The 19,642-nt window shown below is 36.3% G+C and overlaps 1 protein-coding gene across 3 annotated transcripts; it reads left to right on the plus strand.

Annotated features, from left to right (window-relative positions):
* The first annotated feature begins 2,825 nt into the window (after positions 1 to 2,825).
* LOC147396351 (proteasome subunit alpha type-3) lies at positions 2,826 to 18,577 on the plus strand. Of its 3 annotated transcripts, none has more exons than XM_086450006.1 (10): positions 2,826 to 3,011; positions 3,105 to 3,144; positions 3,239 to 3,322; positions 8,108 to 8,181; positions 9,129 to 9,215; positions 9,334 to 9,418; positions 9,632 to 9,678; positions 15,062 to 15,088; positions 15,788 to 15,878; positions 18,268 to 18,577. In XM_086450006.1, the coding sequence occupies exons 1-10, from the start codon at positions 2,908 to 2,910 to the stop codon at positions 18,337 to 18,339; spliced, it is 711 nt and encodes a 236-aa protein (XP_086306132.1). In that variant the 5' UTR covers positions 2,826 to 2,907; the 3' UTR covers positions 18,340 to 18,577. The 3 variants fall into 3 exon arrangements, with proteins under 3 accessions (XP_086306132.1, XP_086306133.1, XP_086306131.1); XM_086450005.1 differs by having other exon boundaries at positions 2,828 to 3,011; positions 15,023 to 15,088; XM_086450007.1 differs by lacking the exon at positions 15,062 to 15,088.
* Positions 18,578 to 19,642: the final 1,065 nt, after the last annotated feature.

Raw genomic sequence — 19,642 nt, forward strand, 5'->3', positions numbered from 1 at the left:
TGGGGGGAAAACGTGATGGTGGTAGTGACGGAGGAGGTGAGGGATGGAGAAGATGAGAGAGAGAGAGAGAAGGTGGCCGAAGATGGTGATAATAAAGACGGAAACGACGACGATGATGATGATAACGACGAGGTAGTGTAATGGTGGTGGTGGTGGTAGGAAAGAAGAAGATATGAGTGGGAAAGAATTGGGGATGAAAAATATGGGTGGATTTCACTTTCCCACCCATATGGGTGGGAAAGTGAAATCCATGTTTTGGTGGACTTTTTGATTGGGATGGAAAATGAATTTCCATTTCCATGTGCAATCAAACACTTGAAAAATGTCATTTTCCATGGAAATTGATTTTCCACCCTATTTTCCATGTGCAATCAAACATACCCTAAGTAGAAAAATAAGTTATCTTGTCTAAGATTTGTGAAATTTTGCATGAGATATCATGTTTGTCTAGCAAGAGAGAGAGTGTGATATTTGGATCATACCTATTTTCGTATCGTCCATCAAGGAGATTGAGATGACTCGCCCGAGTCATTTCAATCTCGGACGAGATTTATAACATAGAAGTTGGTCGGATAGAGTTGATAGATACAGAGATGCCTCTAGTGAATAAGTTTCTTTAATGCTATTGAGGCTTTGTCAACACTATTTTGTGTCGAGACTCGAAAGCATGGTATTTAAATTTGTCCGGGACCGAGACGTATCGTTCGAGTTAATTCGGTATCAGAGTTGAACGAGACCAACTCATAAAGTCATTTTTTGACAGAGATTTATGAGTCACGTTTTTGTCTCACAAGACCATGGTTTTTAAACTCGTTCGAGACCGAGACGTATCGCCTAAGTTAACTCGGTGTAAACACCTAAATTTGACCGGCCCCTCGACACAAAATATCCCAAAAATTGAAAAAAATTGGAATGGGCTCCAAAGTCCAAACCTACAAAAATCCAATTTACTTTGTCATGCTTTTTCAATAAATGGCCCAAGGCTTCCCACGTGGCCCATGGACTCAAACACATCATCATCCTCCTACATTCTTCAATCCAACCCAATGCAAGCCTAAACCCATCTTTATTCTACCCATTACCCCAGCCCAATTATCTACACAAACCCAATATTACAACCAATCACCCAACATCATCAAGGTATGACACATGTCATCACCCCATCTCACCTCCCTCATTAAACCACTAACTCCCATCACTTTTTTCTAAACAATTAACTATTTCATTACTTCTCTCTAAATATCATCTACCCACACCTCCAACCTACACCTCTCCCTTAACCTATTCTATCCATTTTCTCAAATCAAACACTTACAACCTACACGTCTTCCTAATCTACCCCTATCATTACCTACAAAACTACATCTACAATCTAAACCTACACCCATCCTCTCAAATCAAACACTCATTCTTTCCCATCAACTCATCTCAACCCTTCATTTCCACCCACTTTGACACATGGCATCATCTCTCTCACCCTCCCAAAATATCATCAACCACCCATTTAAATCATCCATTCTCTTAAACCAAATACCACTTAATCATAACCACCAATTAATTACCCCCTTATACAATCTCATCCTCTCAACCACTCTCATCAATTCTCTTCCATCTAACATTCAACCCAAATGGGTTGAAAAATCCAATCCATTTGGGTTATAAACAACCCATTTAACCCCCTTTCCCTAAATACCCTCCTATCACCTCTAAATTTCACTCTCTTCTCTCTTAAACTCATAACCATTCTATCCTTTTTCTTCACTTCACCCCATTATACCCTTAAAATAACCCTTACAATCTCTATAAAAACCCCTCCATTCTCAACTCTCAATCGCTAATGAAAAATCCAATATCCAACACCTAATGAAAATTTGATAAAAAAATCCTATAAAAAAGATAACTCTCTCCTCACTACTCTCAACCTTCAACCCACCTTACTATTCTCAACTCTCAATTTTCTCTCAAGCAAACCAAGAAAAGAAAAAGAAGCATATCTTTGAAGATCAAAGAAGATCACGATTAAATCAAGGTGGGTTGAACAAAAGAATACCCCTTCTAACCTCCCCCTTCTCTACTCACCCTCTTCTCTACACATTTGCACACATCACAATGATTTAAATCACCAAAGGGCCCCTTCTTCAATAAAGGTGCCCTCAATGATTTGAACCAACATCGAAAGCCCCCTCACACTTGAGGGCACACATCGACTCTTTCCGATTTTGCTTTTCTTTTTTTATTTTAAAATACTGAATCCGAGGTTACCACGTACGGTGGATGGAGTAAGGTGCCTAACACCTTCCCTACTCTATAAATGGACCCCTTTACCTTTGAATCAAAAGTTAAATCATGTGTATTATCCTACGAGAGTCATCAAATGTCAAAATGATATGATTTCCAAAAATATGACATCGGGTGACAATTCACGCACCATCTCCAAACATGAATGGTGGCAACTCTAAAACACCCAAAAGTGGAGGGACCCGTGAAAAAAAAATGAAGAAAATCCCATGTCCACACTCGATATCAGAGCTGAACGAGACTAACTCACAAAGTCATTTTTTGATCGAGTTTTACGTCTCACAGTGTAATTTTTTGAGTTATCTCACGAGACGTCTCAAACGTATCGGAAAACTCGTCCGAGACAACTCGGTATTGTAGCTGAGCGAGACGAGATGCGATACCGATTTTAAAAACCATGCACAAGATGTCTCAAATGGAAAACTCGTCTGAGATGACTCGGTATCAGAGCTGAACGAGCCGAGCCGAGACGAGACGAGATACCGAGTTTAAACCATGTGACGAGAGTCCCGTCTCTTTCTTTCTTTCTTTCTTCAGTTTCCTGTGATCCAAGAAAGGAGCTTATTTATTAAATTTTGAGTACAAGGAAGAGAGAGAGAGAGAGAGAGAATGAGCAGCATTGGAACTGGTTACGATCTTTCTGTCACCACATTCTCTCCAGACGGCCGCGTATTTCAGATCGAATACGCTGCCAAAGCCGTCGATAACAGCGGGTATATATATTATCATCCATTTTTAAATGAAAATTTCTTCTCCTTTAATAATTTTATTGGCTGGTTTTTCTTCCTCCATCTTCTTGTTTGCAGAACTGTTATTGGGATCAAATGCAAGGATGGGATTGTTATGGTGAATGAATTGAAGCCCTTAATCCACTTTTATTTTTTTTATTTTAGGGTTTTGTTTTTTATCTTCACCTGATGTTGGTTTTGATCGATCATAGGGTGTAGAGAAGCTCATAGCGTCGAAGATGATGTTGCCAGGTTCGAATAGGAGAATCCACTCAGTTCATCGCCACTCTGGCATGGTAATTTTCATGGGTTCACTTTGTTTTCGTTGTTTCCGAGGAGGTTTCAGAGAATCAAATATTTTCTCTCAGGGTATATATATTTCATATATCATCAAGATTAAAGATAGATCAAATTGGTTGCCAAATTTAAAATTTGAGTGTGCTAGTGTTAAAATGCATCTTTGCAGAGAACTGTCAAGGTATTTATTGATTATTGGTTACTAGTTGTCAGATATATCAGATGTTAATTTGGAGATTGAAGGAAGAAATGATTACTTTTGAAGAACGGGTGAAAAAATTCGAACTAGTTCAACCTATGACAACCACATTTTCACTTAATGTGGAATTATCTGATAGGAAATGTATTATGGATGTGACCCTGCCTTGAAGTATTTGAGTAACGTAGAGTTTAACTGAAGCATTTCTGATGAGATTTGCTGTTATGAACTCCTTTTGAGATTCTTTTCCCATGGAAGAACAAATATTTGAATGGGGGGTTTTGTCCTCTTAGGAACAAGGAAATATGTGATGTTAAGAGTGTTCAACTTTTGCGTGGGAGGGTTGATGCTCCCATAGGCCTTGGTGGGGTCTTGTAATTTGTATCTATTGCGCGCATATGGATACACACATATATGGTACTTGTAGGGATTCTCTCTATTCTGATTCCCTATTTTATACCCAATCAACCGTAGATTTTAAAAATCTATGGCCAAAGAGTGATGAGATGACACTTAATTTATTTACTTTTAAGTTACTTCTCAAAAAGGCTTAGATTGGGCCAAGCCAAATCTTGAGAGCATTTACTGCAGTTGATGCATTTGTTGCCATCACAATTGGCCACGTTCCCTATCTTTCTCTTAAGCACCCATTTCACACTTTCTTCTTATATGTTGCTGGTTGCAGTTCTTCAAATCGATGTACTCTCATGGATTGAGCAATATACAATAAAATCTTCTAGTTCCTCCTCTAGCGTCTTAAGTTGTATGTGATAACTCTCGAAGTTCTCTAAGCTTATAATTGGATCAATAATGCTCTTACTTTTATGGAAGAAGATGCAAAAAACAACGACCAAAAGCAACCAACACAAAAGTACCCATTGTAATTCCTATGGTAACATAAACACATGTTTTCTTATTTTTAGTTGATAGAGTAGGAATTTGTGGTGGGGAAGAGATTTGTGATGCTGGTGTTATTGTTTGAGAACTCTATTGTTGGTTTTGCAGAAGAACAAAGAGGGCCGTAAATGGACAAATGTTGTACCCTGCTAAGAAAGCTCATTAGCTTCAAGGATCCTCCTACTATCTAAACCAAACCTCAACTTAAACTTGAGAAAAAGTCATCCTTTCATGACTTGATTCTTTGTAGGACAAACACACTTAAGAGGAATGATATGTTGGTACTCGTGCAATGCGTTTCTAGTAAATAATTGGCTTTGATCTTGGAGAACTTGGAATTGGTTGAATGACCTTGTAGGTCTTCTTTTCTCTAAAAAATAAATAAATAATAAGGGTGTTTTTGAGTGCACATGGAAAATGGGTGGAAAATCCATTTTTCATGGAAAATCAAATTTTCATCATGTTTGATTGATTTTTTCCATGGAATATGGATATCCACCCTCATCCAAAAATCCAACATAATGTGGATTTCATTTTTCCATCTATCTCCATTGAAAAATCAAATCCACCCTTCTTCCCCACCACCACTATTGTCGCCGTCTCCACCAACATCACCGTCTTTGTCGTTGTCGGCCACCCTCTTCTTCTTCTTCTTCCTGTTCCTCCTCCTCCACCTCCTCTGAAATTTTTTCCTTGGTGTTTTGTAGATGCAATCAATTAATGGAATTTCATTTTTCCACCCTAATCATTTTCCACTACCATTTTCCCAGGGATTTTAAATTCCATGGAAAATGACTTTTAATACAATCAAGCAAATGTATTTTGTGTGGAATACATAGGATGATTTTTCTTGGTAGTGCTCACTTGAACAAGAATGGTTGATAGAATCATTCATTTCCATGTTTGTTTAAAATGTTGCATTCTTAGAAATTGAGTTAGTTTGAGAGAGACAAAATAGGTCGAATGTCTAGAGATAGAGATGGAAGAAACAAGGTGAATGGGGTTGACATGTTAATACTAGGTTAGCGTGGCAATTGTGTTTTGCCAATTACAAGTGCATTCAAGATCATAATTTCGGCCATCTTTATTTCCATAAGATGTGGTATCATTTCTCCTATAAGGTTGTTTGGCATGAATAAAAAAATGGAAATAATGAGTGAGAATGTAGGGGAAGTTGGAGAGATGGTGAAGATGTGATCTATTTGTGTTTGTGAGTTTTTGGTGGCCAATGTTAAAAAGGTAGGGTTATATTTATATTTGAGATTTTAAGACTAATTTTCTTAATTTTGAACTGTGGATCTATGTCAGAAGGATTGTTTGCTTGTTTTTCTCATGGGTCAAGATTGAACTTGTAAAAGTTCCAGAGAAGAAAAAGATATTTGATGGAGCTAGGCATAAAATAGGTCATACATTGAAATAAGATGCTAGAAAAAGGGAAATAAGGTTGCCTTGGATGAACAAGAAAAGTGGAAATAATGAGAGCAAATGCTGGTGAAGATGAGATATGGAGGACTTATTTGGAGTAATAGTGAAGATGTGATGTTTTTTTCTTTATGTTTGTGAGTTTGTGGGGCTGAATGTTTAAAGACTGGTGGTTACATTTTATTTATTTATTTTTATTTTTATTTTTTTTAGATTCTAAAACTAGTTTTCTTAATTTTGAACTTTAGATCTATATTAGAACTTAGAAAGATTGTTTGGTTGACTCTCTCATGGGTCAAGGATGGACTTGTAAAAGTTCCACAAAAGAAAAAGAAATATTTGGTGGAGCCAAGCATAAAAGAGGTCATTTATTGGAATTCATCTCCAGAAAGAGGGTGTACATTGTACTCCACCAAACCGTTGTTGGGTCCAAAACATTATTTTTTCTATCTTGGGGTCAATCTTTATTTGGAGCAAGATTTTCTCTGAGTCTTAAGGGGGTCTTCTTTGAAGACTTCATAGCCAAATGGGATTGGGTTTGTAGCAGTGATGTGTAGTTTGCTTTGAGTTTCGTCTTCTTTTTGTTACTTTCTTTTTCCTCTTGTTTGTACTTTGCCTCATGGTCTCCTCGACCATGCTATTAATAAAGATCTTTGAATTATTAAAAGAAAAAAATTGTTGGGTTTGAATGGCTAATGAGTCATATTTTAGATCGTTTTTTCTAGGGTCCATTGTTGCATTTGATACATTTTCCCTAGGGACCAATGTAGGTTTCCTAGGGATCAATTTCCTTAGGGAATGCCTCAACTCTCATTGGACATTGAAATTTTCAACAAAACATGAACCTCCCTATTGGTTTTGTTGTTCCTCAACATTGATGGAGTTTTGGATTCGTACAATAAATGCTTTCAAGTAAATGGATTGGCTCAAAAGATTAGCTTAAAAGTAAATAAAGTGTCATGTAGTTTTTTAAAATCTATAGCTGATAATGGGTGTAAAAATAAGGAGTAAGAATAGGGAGTATCTCTAGAGGGACTAGATATATGATTCGCAAGATGCCATTGGACACACTACTGCCATTGCATATTTTCCCACTAGAAATAATATGATAGCTTTCTAAGATTTCTATGGAAAAAATAGGTTTTGGAGGTCGCTAATATCCGTGTGTTAACATTTCCTTTTTATATATTGTTAATGGCCACATCCCTAATTAATTGTTTTGCTATTTCTTAAACAAAGTTTTAAATCTTGGTCACGTTCTATGTCTTAATAAGTCAATGATACAAATGTCTCAACTGAGACACAAGGAGGTAGAACGAGATATTTTGGCGATAAAGGTATAACTCAATATGCAAAGATTTGGATATTAAATTTTAAGCGATTTATTTTTCATACGTTTTTAGAATAAACATACTATAAAAAATGGATTGAGGTACTTCGATTAGGTTCCTACAAGATGATAACTACTCATGTATTGGTTCCTTGAATGAGAGACAACTCAACCAAGATGGAATGAGACTGAACCATGCCAATAGAGCAGGGCATTGTAAGAAGGATCTGCAATATGATATTAGATATAATTATTCAAGTTAAAGGGAGTGAGGTAATTACTTCCCTATGCAGTACCAAAGCATTTCTTTCAATATTGGCCAGTTGAGACATGATAACATGCTTGGGGTTTGTGTTGTTGCATGGTTTCCTAGATCCCTAAAATCCGATGAATGGTAAACCTATTTTGCAATGTATCTCCCTGAAATTCATTGAAGGTGTGGCAAACTGTAAACCATGTGGATTGAACCAACTGATAAACCAGGAATTTACTTAAAGCTAAGATATGATTTGTATGGAAAAAGAATAGTGATGTTAGGAAACAAAGTGTACCCCTTCCTGCAACCGGATAAAAGTAATATAAGTGGAATGGTTTTCCTTATATTTTCTTCCCAAATGGGTTTTGGAATTGTTTGGGGTTTGTCCCATAGTGCAACTGGGTGGAGCTTGCTGTTCCACTTGCAAGGTCACTATTCCAACTCACTTCCACTCATACAACACTTTCTGAGTGTAACTTGGTGAGGGTAGTAGATAGGTTGTGATGCCCAACTCACTACCTCACCAACACATTCACATACGAAAGAATGACATGGTTTATTATATTGCAGACATTTTTTGTTATGGAAGTTGAATATGCTCTTATGCAGTTGTGATCTTCTGTTCTTTTGTTCTTATTTGCTAACTTGTGTCTAAGTCCCTGGTTCTTTCTCAATTGTAGGCTGTGGCTGGATTAGCTGCTGATGGGAGGCAAATTGTCGCACGAACCAAGTCCGAAGCGACTAATTATGAAAGGTTAACATTGTGAAGCAATGCTCAGTAGAGTGGGACATTTGTGTTGCTTGTCAACAATAATATAAATGTTAGATTCAGCCACTCTAAAAAATCTAGGACAGCACATGGTTGCATGTATACTTCAACCAGCTGAATTTTTATTTTCTTCTTGCCAGCCAGTACACAATATCCAAAAAATTAAATCAAGGGTTTGATCTTGTGTGGGTCAACTAGTTGATTTTCTCTACGACTACCACCAGAGCATTGGTTTGATCCCAAGCATATCAACTTTAGATACAAATTTCTATATGTATATACAGCAAAACTTCTAAACTCAAGGAATTCCTTAGTGCATAAATACACACATGCACACACACACACATATCATAATCACTTTCATACTTCAAATAACAAAAAAATATGTAAAAAAGGAAAGAAATATTAAGGTTTACCACAGATGAAAAATCACAATGGACATTCATTTTTTGACCAATAATGAAATTTACTGATTAAGTGTTCTAGAAGACCTACTAAAGTGCCAACTTAGTTAAGTGGTAAGACACATTGAGTGTTGTTCCCATGTCCTAGGTTCAAACCCTCTTGAACCCCAACTTCATTTGCTAACCACTAACCTTATACCTATAAAAAAAGAGAAGACCTACCAAAGATTCAGAACAACTAAGCTAAGGCTACATTAGTTGCACACAGTTTATTGTCTTGTACCGGGCTCATATGAGATTCCTTGTTCCACCCGTTAATGTATGATGCCTATATAAAAAAGGGTTTATCAATGCACCAAGTGATACCAAGATGCTAAACCATGGTTGCACATGCAACTTGACAACTTCATGATAACCTTTGCTTGCCATGTTGGACAAGTCTTTAACAAAATCTTAAAGATAAACTGCTTAATAGTAACTTATTATTGTTTCGTATGTTCTTGTGTTAGTGACAGACTCGTTATGCAGGGTTTATGGGGAGCCCATACCTGTGAAGGAACTTGCTGACCGTGTTGCTAGTTATGTGCATCTGTGCACACTTTATTGGTGGCTGAGGTTTGGGAGCATATAGTGTTATCTTATTACCCATTGAAGCATTTTCTTCCCTTTTTTAATTTATTACTATGGTTTCTAATTTTTTTTTTCTTGAACACTTGAATTGATGATGGTGCAGACCTTTTGGGTGTGGAGTAATTCTTGGAGGTTATGACAGAGATGGACCGCAATTATACTTGGTTGAACCCTCTGGTATTTCCTATGTGAGTTAATGCTGCAAAAGCCAAACTTTTTAGGGAAGAACATATACATTTGATGCTTAATTCTTTTGCCTGCATCTAACACTTGTAAGTTTTGTTTTGATCTAATCTTAACTGCAACATAGTGGAATATTCTGACTAGAACATCACATTTTCTATGATCAAGTTTTATGTTATCTTTTTTCATTTTACTAATTGCCTTGGAACTTTTTGTAGAGATATTTCGGTGCTGCGATTGGAAAGGGAAGGCAAGCTGCAAAAACGTAAGCATTGCAATTGTTTTATACTTTTATTTATGGTACTTATCTTGATTGTACGCCATGTCAAGGCCTTTTCTCAAAGATTTGTATTTTGCTTGACGAATCCAATTCCTCCATTCAATTTTGTCTAGAGTTATGTCTTATATTATTGGAAATGTGTTCATTTCCACTTTAATATTCTCCCACGTTCTTTTGGGCCTTCCTCTATCCATTTTAGAACTTTCAACTTGTTTTTTTTCTTCTAACTAGGTCTGAATGAGCCTTTGTTGAATGTGCTCTTATCATCTCAATTAACTTTATCTTGAATGCCTCCATTTCTAATTGTCTTTCTTATTCTTTCCACTGATCCACATCAATGTCCTCATCTCCATGATACTTCTTGAACTCCATCATTCTATTAAACATAGCTGGTCTATTGACAAACCATTTTTACCCCAAAAGACTAATCTAATGGGGAAGGCGCAACTATGAATATAAGAGGGTCATGGGTCGAATTAGGGCACGATGCATGGGCATGTGACACCCGGGAGTGGAGGAGGATAACACAACACTCAACATTATTGTCTTATAAAATTTTCCTTTAAATTTGGTTGGTATGTATAGGTCTTATAGCACTTCAGAAGCGCACCTCCACTTAAATCATCTAGCTTTGATTCTATGGCAGCATCATCCGATCTTTCCATCCTTATGATAATTCTAGACCATCAATTTTTGTTGGATGTTCCTCTTCATGGATGCTAGTGCTAAATTTACACTCTACATACTTGGTCTTGGTGTCTTTATTAGAAATCTCTTGGATTCCAACACCTTTGTACATATTCTAGTTTTGCATTGGCTCCCATTTTAATCTCATCAACTAATACTACATCTACAAATAACATGTACTAAGATATTTGCTTTTGAATATGAGTAGTTACTTCATCTATAACTAGAGAAAACTAATTATGGACTCGAAGCCGATCCTTGATGTAAACCAATTGTATCTAGTAACTCATGTCTCCTCATCATTTGCTCTCACATTAGTGATGTCACACCCCCAAAATTTAACACGAATCCCCATGATTTGGTGTTAGATTTTGAGTCATGATATAAACCCCATACCATTATAAGCAAGATATAAACCAAGATTAAACAATTATAAATGAAAATTTTGAAGCAAACTAACTGAACAAGCATTTAACATACATGATCAAAGTCCTCACAAAAAATCAGCAGAATCTGAAATTTTTAAGTCCATCAAAAGTGATTTACAAATTTTTGGTAAAAAATCGACGGTTCACAATTCTAAACCACTTTTGATGGACTTAGAAGATTCAGATTTGGCTGATTTTTGGTGAGAATGATCTTCTCACCATAGAGATCACCCTCACAAAAAATCATCTCAATTTGAAACTTTTAAGCCACATAGGACAAACGTGTTGGCTCCCGAACGCCACCCGATATATATATATATATATATATATATATATATAAAACACAATTATAGGGCCCACTTTTGTAGGGAACAAACTTCTATCCAGGCATCAAGCTAGGATAAACATCCCATCCAACTATAGTTTTTGGGGGGCGCATTTTGTTCCTTTCCTCTTTACCCCCTCTAACTTTACTATATTTCCTCTTTTACTCCTATAACCCACTTTCTTGTTTTTCATCTTTTACCCTTTAACCTCAATGTTTTTTAATAATGCCCCTTAATTTTATTTTATGTTCTTTTATCCCCTTAATCCCAAAGAGGATGCCTTTGCGTATGGTACAAAACGAACTTTAGTCTATATAATAAAACACAACTGTAGGGCCTATACTTGCTACAATTTTGTGGGAGACAAAACCTCCATCAGGCTACAATTTTAATGGATTAACATCACATCGAACTTCAAGTGGGATCCACTTTATTAACTTTTATTCTTCACTCCCTCTAACTTTACTATATTTCCTCTTTAACCCACTTTATTGTTTTTTATCTTTTACCCTTTTAACTTCAATTTTTTTAATAATAATAATACCCCTTCAACTTCAATTTTTTTTTTAGTGATGATGACTGTGTTCTATTTTCCAAGTTAATTTATTTTATATATTGACATGATGGATGTGAGGGAATGATAATATTGAGTTGGTGATGGGTGGTTGACCAGTGCATATCACGAACATTGAATTCTAAAATTCGACTAAATGACGCATTGGCCAATGAGTGAGTGTTATTCACTTCTTTTAAAAGGATGATTTTATGTGGAATTTTATTCATTTTTGTTTGTGATGAACATTGGGGTAATAGAGGTACCTGTTGTTATGTTGTAATGGCGAATGATCCTAGAAAAAGTGAAATTGGGTGTGATCGTCCTAGAGGAGTGGAACGGGTGTGATTGTTCCAGGGGAGCTATATTGGGTGTGATTGTCCCACGTGGGTAGAATTAGTGGGCGTGATTGTCCCAGGGTAGAACAGTGGGTGCGATCGTCCCAACAAATGAATTTGGATGTGATCATTCCAAGAGAGTGAGCTGGGCGTGATCGTCTCGAGAGTGAGTTGGGTGTGATTGAAGGTCTTGGAACAAGCAATGAAGTGAGCCATTTTCGAGAAATGGTCCACTATCACAAATATAGTCATGCTTCCGAATAGTGTTTGGGAGGCCTAACACGAAATCCATACTAATGTCTTGCCACATGGAATGTGGCACTGGCAAAGCAATATACAAACTCGTGTTTTGCTTTTTTTATTTCGCCAGCTGACATGTCCTACATTGTGCTGTACTCCTAGCTACGTCTTGCTTGAGACTTGGCCGATAGAAACGATCCTCAACGAGAACAATGGTTTTGTCTCGGTCAAAATGACTGGGTACTCCACTTATGTGGAGCTCCCAAACTAGAAAAGTCTCGTAAGGATGCACGGGGATCGCACGGTTTACTACCTCTAAACAAAATCCATCTTTTAAGACAAACTCTCTATTACTCCTAATCTGATTTCTTGAGACTGATGCATATAACTCCTCAAAATCTGGGCACATGGGATAATCACCTCTAATCCACTCAAGTCACTTCTACACTCATGGAGTGCAGTAGTGCAGTAGTGCAACCTTGCGGCTCATTGTGTCGGCAAATTTATTCTCAATTCCTGCGTTGTGCTCAAGTACAAATGTGTACTCTTTAATAAACTCAACCCACTTAGCATGTCTTGGGTTTAATTTCTTCTGGGAGTTAAGGTATCTCAGAGCCTTGTGATCTGAGAACAAAACAAACTTTTGCGACAATAGGTAATGTCTCCAATATCTCAAGGATTGGACTACCACGTAGAATTCTTTGTCATAGGAGGAGTACTTTTGTTTTGCATCATTTAGTTTCTTGTTAAAGTATGTAATCGAGTGGTTTTCCTGGCTCAGAACTCCACCAATACCTACCGCTGAAGCATCACAGGCTACTTCAAAGACTTTTAAAAAGTCAGGGAGGTGCATGATAGGAGCTTCGGTTATCCTTGACTTGATCTCCTTAAATGCCTTAGTTGTGGCATTCGTCCATTTGAATTCCTCTTTGCGTATGCACTATGTAATGGGGGACATAATGGAGTTGAATCCTTTGATGAACTACCTATAAAATGTAGCTAGACCATGAAAGCTACGAACCTCATGAATGTTTTGTGGTTTATGCCATTCCACTATGGCTTTGATTTTCTTAGGATCTACAGACCTCGTCAGAGGAAACTATGAAACCTATGAAGATATTGATTGGACATGAATGAACACTTCTTGTGATTAGCATAGAGTTGTTCTTTCTTAAGAACATTGTAGACTTGTCTCAAGTGAGTTAGGTGTTGTTCCTGAAAGGCTGTAAATCACAATATCATCAAAGTAAACCATTAGGAACTTACCTATAAAGGCTCTCAACACTTGTGTCATAACCTTCATAAGGGTACTCGGGGTGTTAGTTAGCCTAAAGGGCATGACTAACAACTCGTACAATATCATCAAAGTAAACCACTAGGAACTTACCTATACAGGGTCTCAACTATTGTGTCATAACACTCAGAAAGGTTCTCGAGGGGTTAGTTAGCCCAAAGGGCATGACCAACTACTGTCGTACAAACCATCATTCATTTTGAAGGTGGTTTTCCACTCATCCCCTAGACGGATGCAAATTTGATGGTAGCCATTTTTAAGATTTATCTTTGAAAAGATAGTGGCACCTGCCATCATATCCAATATATCATCAAGCCTCGGTATTGGAAACCTATACTTGATGGTAATCTTGCACATTCGCCAATAACTATCATTTTTAGGTGTGAGGAGGGCAGGCACAACACATGGATTCATACTCTCTCTGACGAACCCTTTTTTAGAAGCTTGTGAATTTACTTCTTTAATTCTCCATACTCAATAGGGTTCATTCTATAGTGCGACAAATTTAGAAGAGTCGCCCTGGGGATGAGATCAATTTCATGTTGGATATCATGGATTGGGGGAAGCTCTTTTGGAAGATCATCAGGAAAGATGTCTCTAAATTCTTTAAGCACGGGCCCCACTTGTTCAGGTCCATAGTTGAGGCAGGGGAGTCCTCTTTTGTGACCAATGCATAAATGATAGTTTCATCCTTCGTCTCTTTCTCAAATTCTTTTGCTTCTATGATGTGGAAAGTCTTTGACTAACCTCCGTTCTAGTCGTTTTTTCTTTATTTTCCACGGGAGATTTGGGTGGCAAAGTGTTGAGTCTGGTTACATCATTGCCAAGACACTCATGTTCGCCTTTAATGCACCTAGCATTATCAAAGTCTCTAGTTTTCCTTTCTCTAATTCGCTCCAACTTGTAGACAACTTTCTCATGTCCTTTCAAATTTGTTATAGGTCATCGTAGTGCTTTAGGCTCAGCTCATTTCTGAATCATTTTTGAGTTTTTTTTCCAAGTTTTCTTTGGTTTAATTATCTGTTCTAGTACGACTTGTAATGAATCTTTTTTCTCTGATGACCTCTTAGACATCATTCCACCACATTTTTGCAGCATCCAAAAAGAAATAGATAGATTGGACTATTATGGTGGATCCTGTGCACCCTATAACAATCTCTTAAGTGAGCCATCTTATCGTGGCAACAATGCACTATGAATGCTTGTATCCATTGTTAAGACTGCCATGTCTTCTACTTGATGGTTGCTTATATTTGCTCCACTTTTGTTGGTTTATAATGAGGTTGGATGTAAATGATGAATGACAATGTTGTATTTCATTGAATGGTTTACAGGGGACTTATCCATATCCCTTCTGGCATTTCACTTTGTCCATTTAATTCCCACTGGTTTTGTATTTGTTTTTTCTCATGTTAACACATTTAATGATGGTTCTGATACGTTTAAATGGAAGCTGTGGACAGAGAAATCGAAAAGTTGAAGCTTTCTGAAATGACTTGCAGGGAAGGAGTTATTGAAGTTGCCAAGATGTGAGTGGTTCTGTTGACATCCTTTCTTTTTTCTCTGTTCTGCAAGTTGCCCCCACATCGCCTTGCAAACCTTCATGATCAGAAACTCTATTAAAAGTAGCGTGATTTTCTTTTCTTTTCTTTACATGTGGAGGGCTGATGTGGCCAATCTAGACTGTCCACCTGATAGATGACCATTGGATTGGCCATGTCGATAGTGCCATGTCTATACCTATAATTTATTTGTTACTTACCCATACACATTAGAATCATTGACTAATTTCTTTGAAAATTAAACAAGGAAATAGAAACATCACTCTTTCTTCCACCTGGAGGAGTGTTGGGCTGAAATATGCCACATTGGCTGATGCTTTGATTCTGTGACATGTTTGTAGCTTTACCTATTTGAATTTGTAATTTTTTTTTTTTTGGAATTAGTTATTAAAGCTTTCTGTTTGTTTAATAAATATTTTGTACAACATACCTTTTGGGATTCAAATCAATTAGCTTTTTTTTACACACTTTGAAAGCAAGCAAAAGAACTGAAGAAAATTGAAAGCGTTATTCCTTGGCCATGTTAACTTTGATACTTGAAAGAGGTATTTTTAGGTTATCCTCCTAAATCCTTAAACTTTTCTGATTCGGGTACAATCTTCTTCCTCAAAATTTTTGTTCCAACTTTTAAATGCAACAATGACACTCTATTTCTCTGTTATTCAGCATCTACGGAGTACATGATGAAGCAAAAGACAAAGCTTTTGAATTGGAAATGAGCTGGATATGTGATGAATCGAACCGTCAACATCAGAAGGTAAACTCAATTATAATGTGATCAACATCGATAGGGTGATCATAAACTCCCAAATATTGCATTCTTTTGATGATCCAAAAAATGAAAAATAAGTAGGGCAGACATAATTCCACTGTAGGATGTTTGTTATACGACATCTGGTTTTCGACCAAGCAGTACTGAACCATGACATAGGTGCATGGATTTTCCATGTGTAAATTTACTGATTAAGGTGCAGGGGCAGAGTCACCTTGGGATGAGCGGGGGCTATAGCCCCTACTGAACTTTTTGAAAAAAAAGTGCTGATTGTTTGATCAAATATTAGATTTACCCCCATTGAAGCACTGATGTTGTTGTAAAAGATATAAAAGCTGACCTTAGCCCTTATGTTTCGATTAATATTAGATGTACCTCCCCCCTTTTTCAAACTGACGACATACATCCTTGCTATGTTCCTTTGTAGTTTATTTAAAATAATGAGAGCTGCTATTGGCACCCCAAATTTTACTTATTACACCCCAATTAAAAATAAAGAAAATAAGTTAATGGTTGAGGTTTAAGTAAAAGTTGGGGTGCCAATAGAAGCTCTTATTTTTTAGCCTAATCATAATTGTAAACAACCTCTGAAATTGTTTGAACAGGTATTATAATGTTGAGCAAAACCTTTGTAATGCTTGAATGGTGTGTTTTAATCTTTAATTAGGGTGTGATAATTAATTTAAGAAATTATGGTGTAATTAGTAAAAGTTGGGGTGTCAATAGCAGCTCTAAAATTTTTTGGAAAATAAGGGTGATTTAGCTCCCCACATTTTGTATCGATATTAGAGGCCTGGATATTCTTGTTTTTGTATTAGACTCGATTTTTTTTTAATTTTTTGAAAATTTTGTAAAATTCTAAATATTAAGTTTAACCCATTAAATTGGTGAATCAATGAATTAATAAATGATTTTTCAATTAATCATTTAATATGGTAAAAACTTTACCCTTCATCCTCAAAATTTTATTTTCTTCGACATTCAAATCTTAAAACATAAAAAGCCAGAGGGATTTGAGGGAGGTTGAAGATGATGATGTGTCTTGCATTTTTTTTTTCGAAAATTCTCCCATTTTTAAATGAAACTTTTTTGGACTTATCCAAATCGAACCCCCTGTCGAATAATTACCAAAACTGAATTTTTTTTATACTATTGGTAATTTAAACTGCCTGTTTTGATCGATGTTAGAGATAAGTCTATGTTTGCATCTGTCGCAAGGAGCCCACTGAACTTCAAAAAACAAGTTGGTGATTCATCCCCCATGTTTTGATAGATAGTAGAGCCATCCCCCATGTTTTGGAGAACATAAAAATGTTGTTTTTGAGTTTCCTACCAAAATCTATCGTCTTCTACTTCCTACAAATCCTTTCTTATGCAGACTTTAATGTTGAAGGAAATAAAATTTTGAAATATTATGCCTAAGCTAAGATTTTTTTACAAGTCCTAACATCTATGATTTAGTAGGAATCTTCTGTCACAATTATGATGATTAGTGGACAATCATCATTTTTTGTAATGAGCCCAACATTTACATAGAAGGAAAGAAAGATTATGGGTCGACCATCGCTAGCACTTGGCACTTATTAGCCCCCACTGACCAAAAATCCTGGCTCCGACCCTGTTAAGGTGTAAAGGACTTTGGACCATAGATTTAATCCTATTAACTCTTCCGACTTTATTTGACAGGAAATTTTTAGTCGGGTTTCTTTCAAGGGAAAAAGTATTCTATATTAAAGTGCACATAGGAATTCTGCAAGTTGGGGGGCTTTCTTACATGTGTTTTTCCTACTTGGGGCCTGTTTTATGCCTAAGAAAACACTCTGAAGAAGTTGTTTTCCCAGAAATGATTTGCCTGAAAGAAAAAGAAAAAGTGAAATGTTGGTGTTTGGATGCACACGAGAAAAGATGACTGAAATTCCCAATTCAGTTATTTGATTGTTAGTGGACACAGTGTGTAAAGATTATGAACATATCGTACTCAAATTAGGGTGGATTCATAATATTAAAACATTAAGTGGAACAAGAACAAAAAATGTGTGGAAGACCTCATTATCTTAGCAAACAAACACTACTAGTGCAGTAAATTTGAAAATGCATCCTTTTTAACCATGCATGAAGAAGGGTGCCTATTTTTATGTCTCTGAAGATTGGTTTGCAATGAGGTGACAAACACAGATCCCTTCTTGGCTGGGCTGCCACATCCAAGAAAGCTCCTTTACATATTTTTGTGGAGGAGAACTAGTTCACTAGTGCCCCCACCGTAATACCATGTTGTATGAGAAAGTTACTTATCGAAAAAAGGAACTGATTTGGTTCCATACATTTTGATAATGATTGATTAATTTTTTTTTACTTATTTTGGTGAGATTTTCAGGTTCCAGAAGAGCTTTTAGAGGGAGCCAAGGCAGCAGCCAAAGCGGCACTGGAAGAAATGGATGCAGATTGATACTGCAGAATTCAATTTGTTTTAACAAGTGATTTCTTATGTCAGGATGGATAGATTATTTAAAAGGGGATCGATCAGAAGGAAAATTTGTTGAACTAGTTTTTTTATTTTTATTTTGTATTCTTGAAATAGATGTACAACATTATTGGATGATGAGCTCCCTCGTCTACTGTTGTTATTGTTAATGAGATGAATTATGTCAAAAAAGCCAAACACCTGGTCAGATTAGTAGTTGGTAGGTCCTTGACTCAATTATGTTGATCAGTGAATCTAATTGGATTCATATATCCCATCTATCTATGAACGTATGTCCAGTTAGAAGGATATACAAAAAAAAGCAAAAATTGATTTAGATGGTGAGATGGGATATTTTTTATGAGCAGATGTGAATACACTTGCGATTATGGAACAAGGGTATTTAGACATGATTGAAGGGACAAATTGTTTAGCTGATCCTAAATCTTTGAGACTAAGACTTTTGATGATGATAATTTTAATATGAGTTTTGTGGATTCAGTTAATATTTGGCTACACTTTAATTTGGTTAAATTCTAAAAAAATAAATGCAATTGGGAAAATTTCAGGATTATGCAAATGATATTTTTTTATTGTCTTACCAAAACCCATAATCATCATCATCATCATCCACCTCCCGCAAAAATCCTATTTTCTTATTGAGATTTGAATGTTGAAAATAAAATTTTGAGGGTGAAAATATTACGAAATTCTGTGATTAATGGAGTAATTCATCAATTTACGGATTTAAAAAGCTACTGCCTTGTAGTTGGAGAATTTTAAGAATATTCTTAGGATTAAGATTTGGGTGAGTTTTGCTTGGCAAACATATTACCCTTTCTTTTTCAAAAAAAATAAAATAAAATTCAGTCTTATAGGCTCGTCTACATTTCAACCAACACTATGGCATTATTACCAGGATTTCAATCCAAGTCTAATCCACATCCCAAGCATTTGAGTTTTCAAACCAAGGATACTGTGATGCAGTCCACACTGAACGCCATGATTATGTTTTAGTATTTAGGTTGTTCTACTCTATCAAGTCTTTAAGTATTTAAAAAAAAAAAAAAACTCATGATTTGCCTTTAAATGAGCCGAATTAAAATATCAAATAACTTAAACTGTCCTAATCTCCAATCTCTAGCCAAATAAATACCCTTGATTTGTCTCCCCAAAACAAAACCAGTCATCAAAACACCCCCTCTTCTTTAATCTTAAGATCTCTCCTTCAACCCAAATGGGATTTTTGGTTAGAAAATGATTTTATTCAAGAGGTTGAAACGGATGG

The sequence above is a fragment of the Akebia trifoliata genome, chromosome 8, assembly GCF_017979445.1.
Source record: "Akebia trifoliata isolate Shusen 1 chromosome 8, ASM1797944v1, whole genome shotgun sequence".
Taxonomy (NCBI): domain Eukaryota; kingdom Viridiplantae; phylum Streptophyta; class Magnoliopsida; order Ranunculales; family Lardizabalaceae; genus Akebia; species Akebia trifoliata.

Coding starts and splice junctions, on each gene's coding strand:
- LOC147396351 (XM_086450005.1), top strand. CDS start 2,908: ATGAGCAGCATTGGAACTGGTTACGATCTTTCTGTCACCACATTCTCT. Junction 8,182..9,128: donor GAAGCGACTAATTATGAAAG/GTTAACATTGTG, acceptor CTCGTTATGCAG/GGTTTATGGGGAGCCCATAC. Junction 9,419..9,631: donor AACCCTCTGGTATTTCCTAT/GTGAGTTAATGC, acceptor AACTTTTTGTAG/AGATATTTCGGTGCTGCGAT.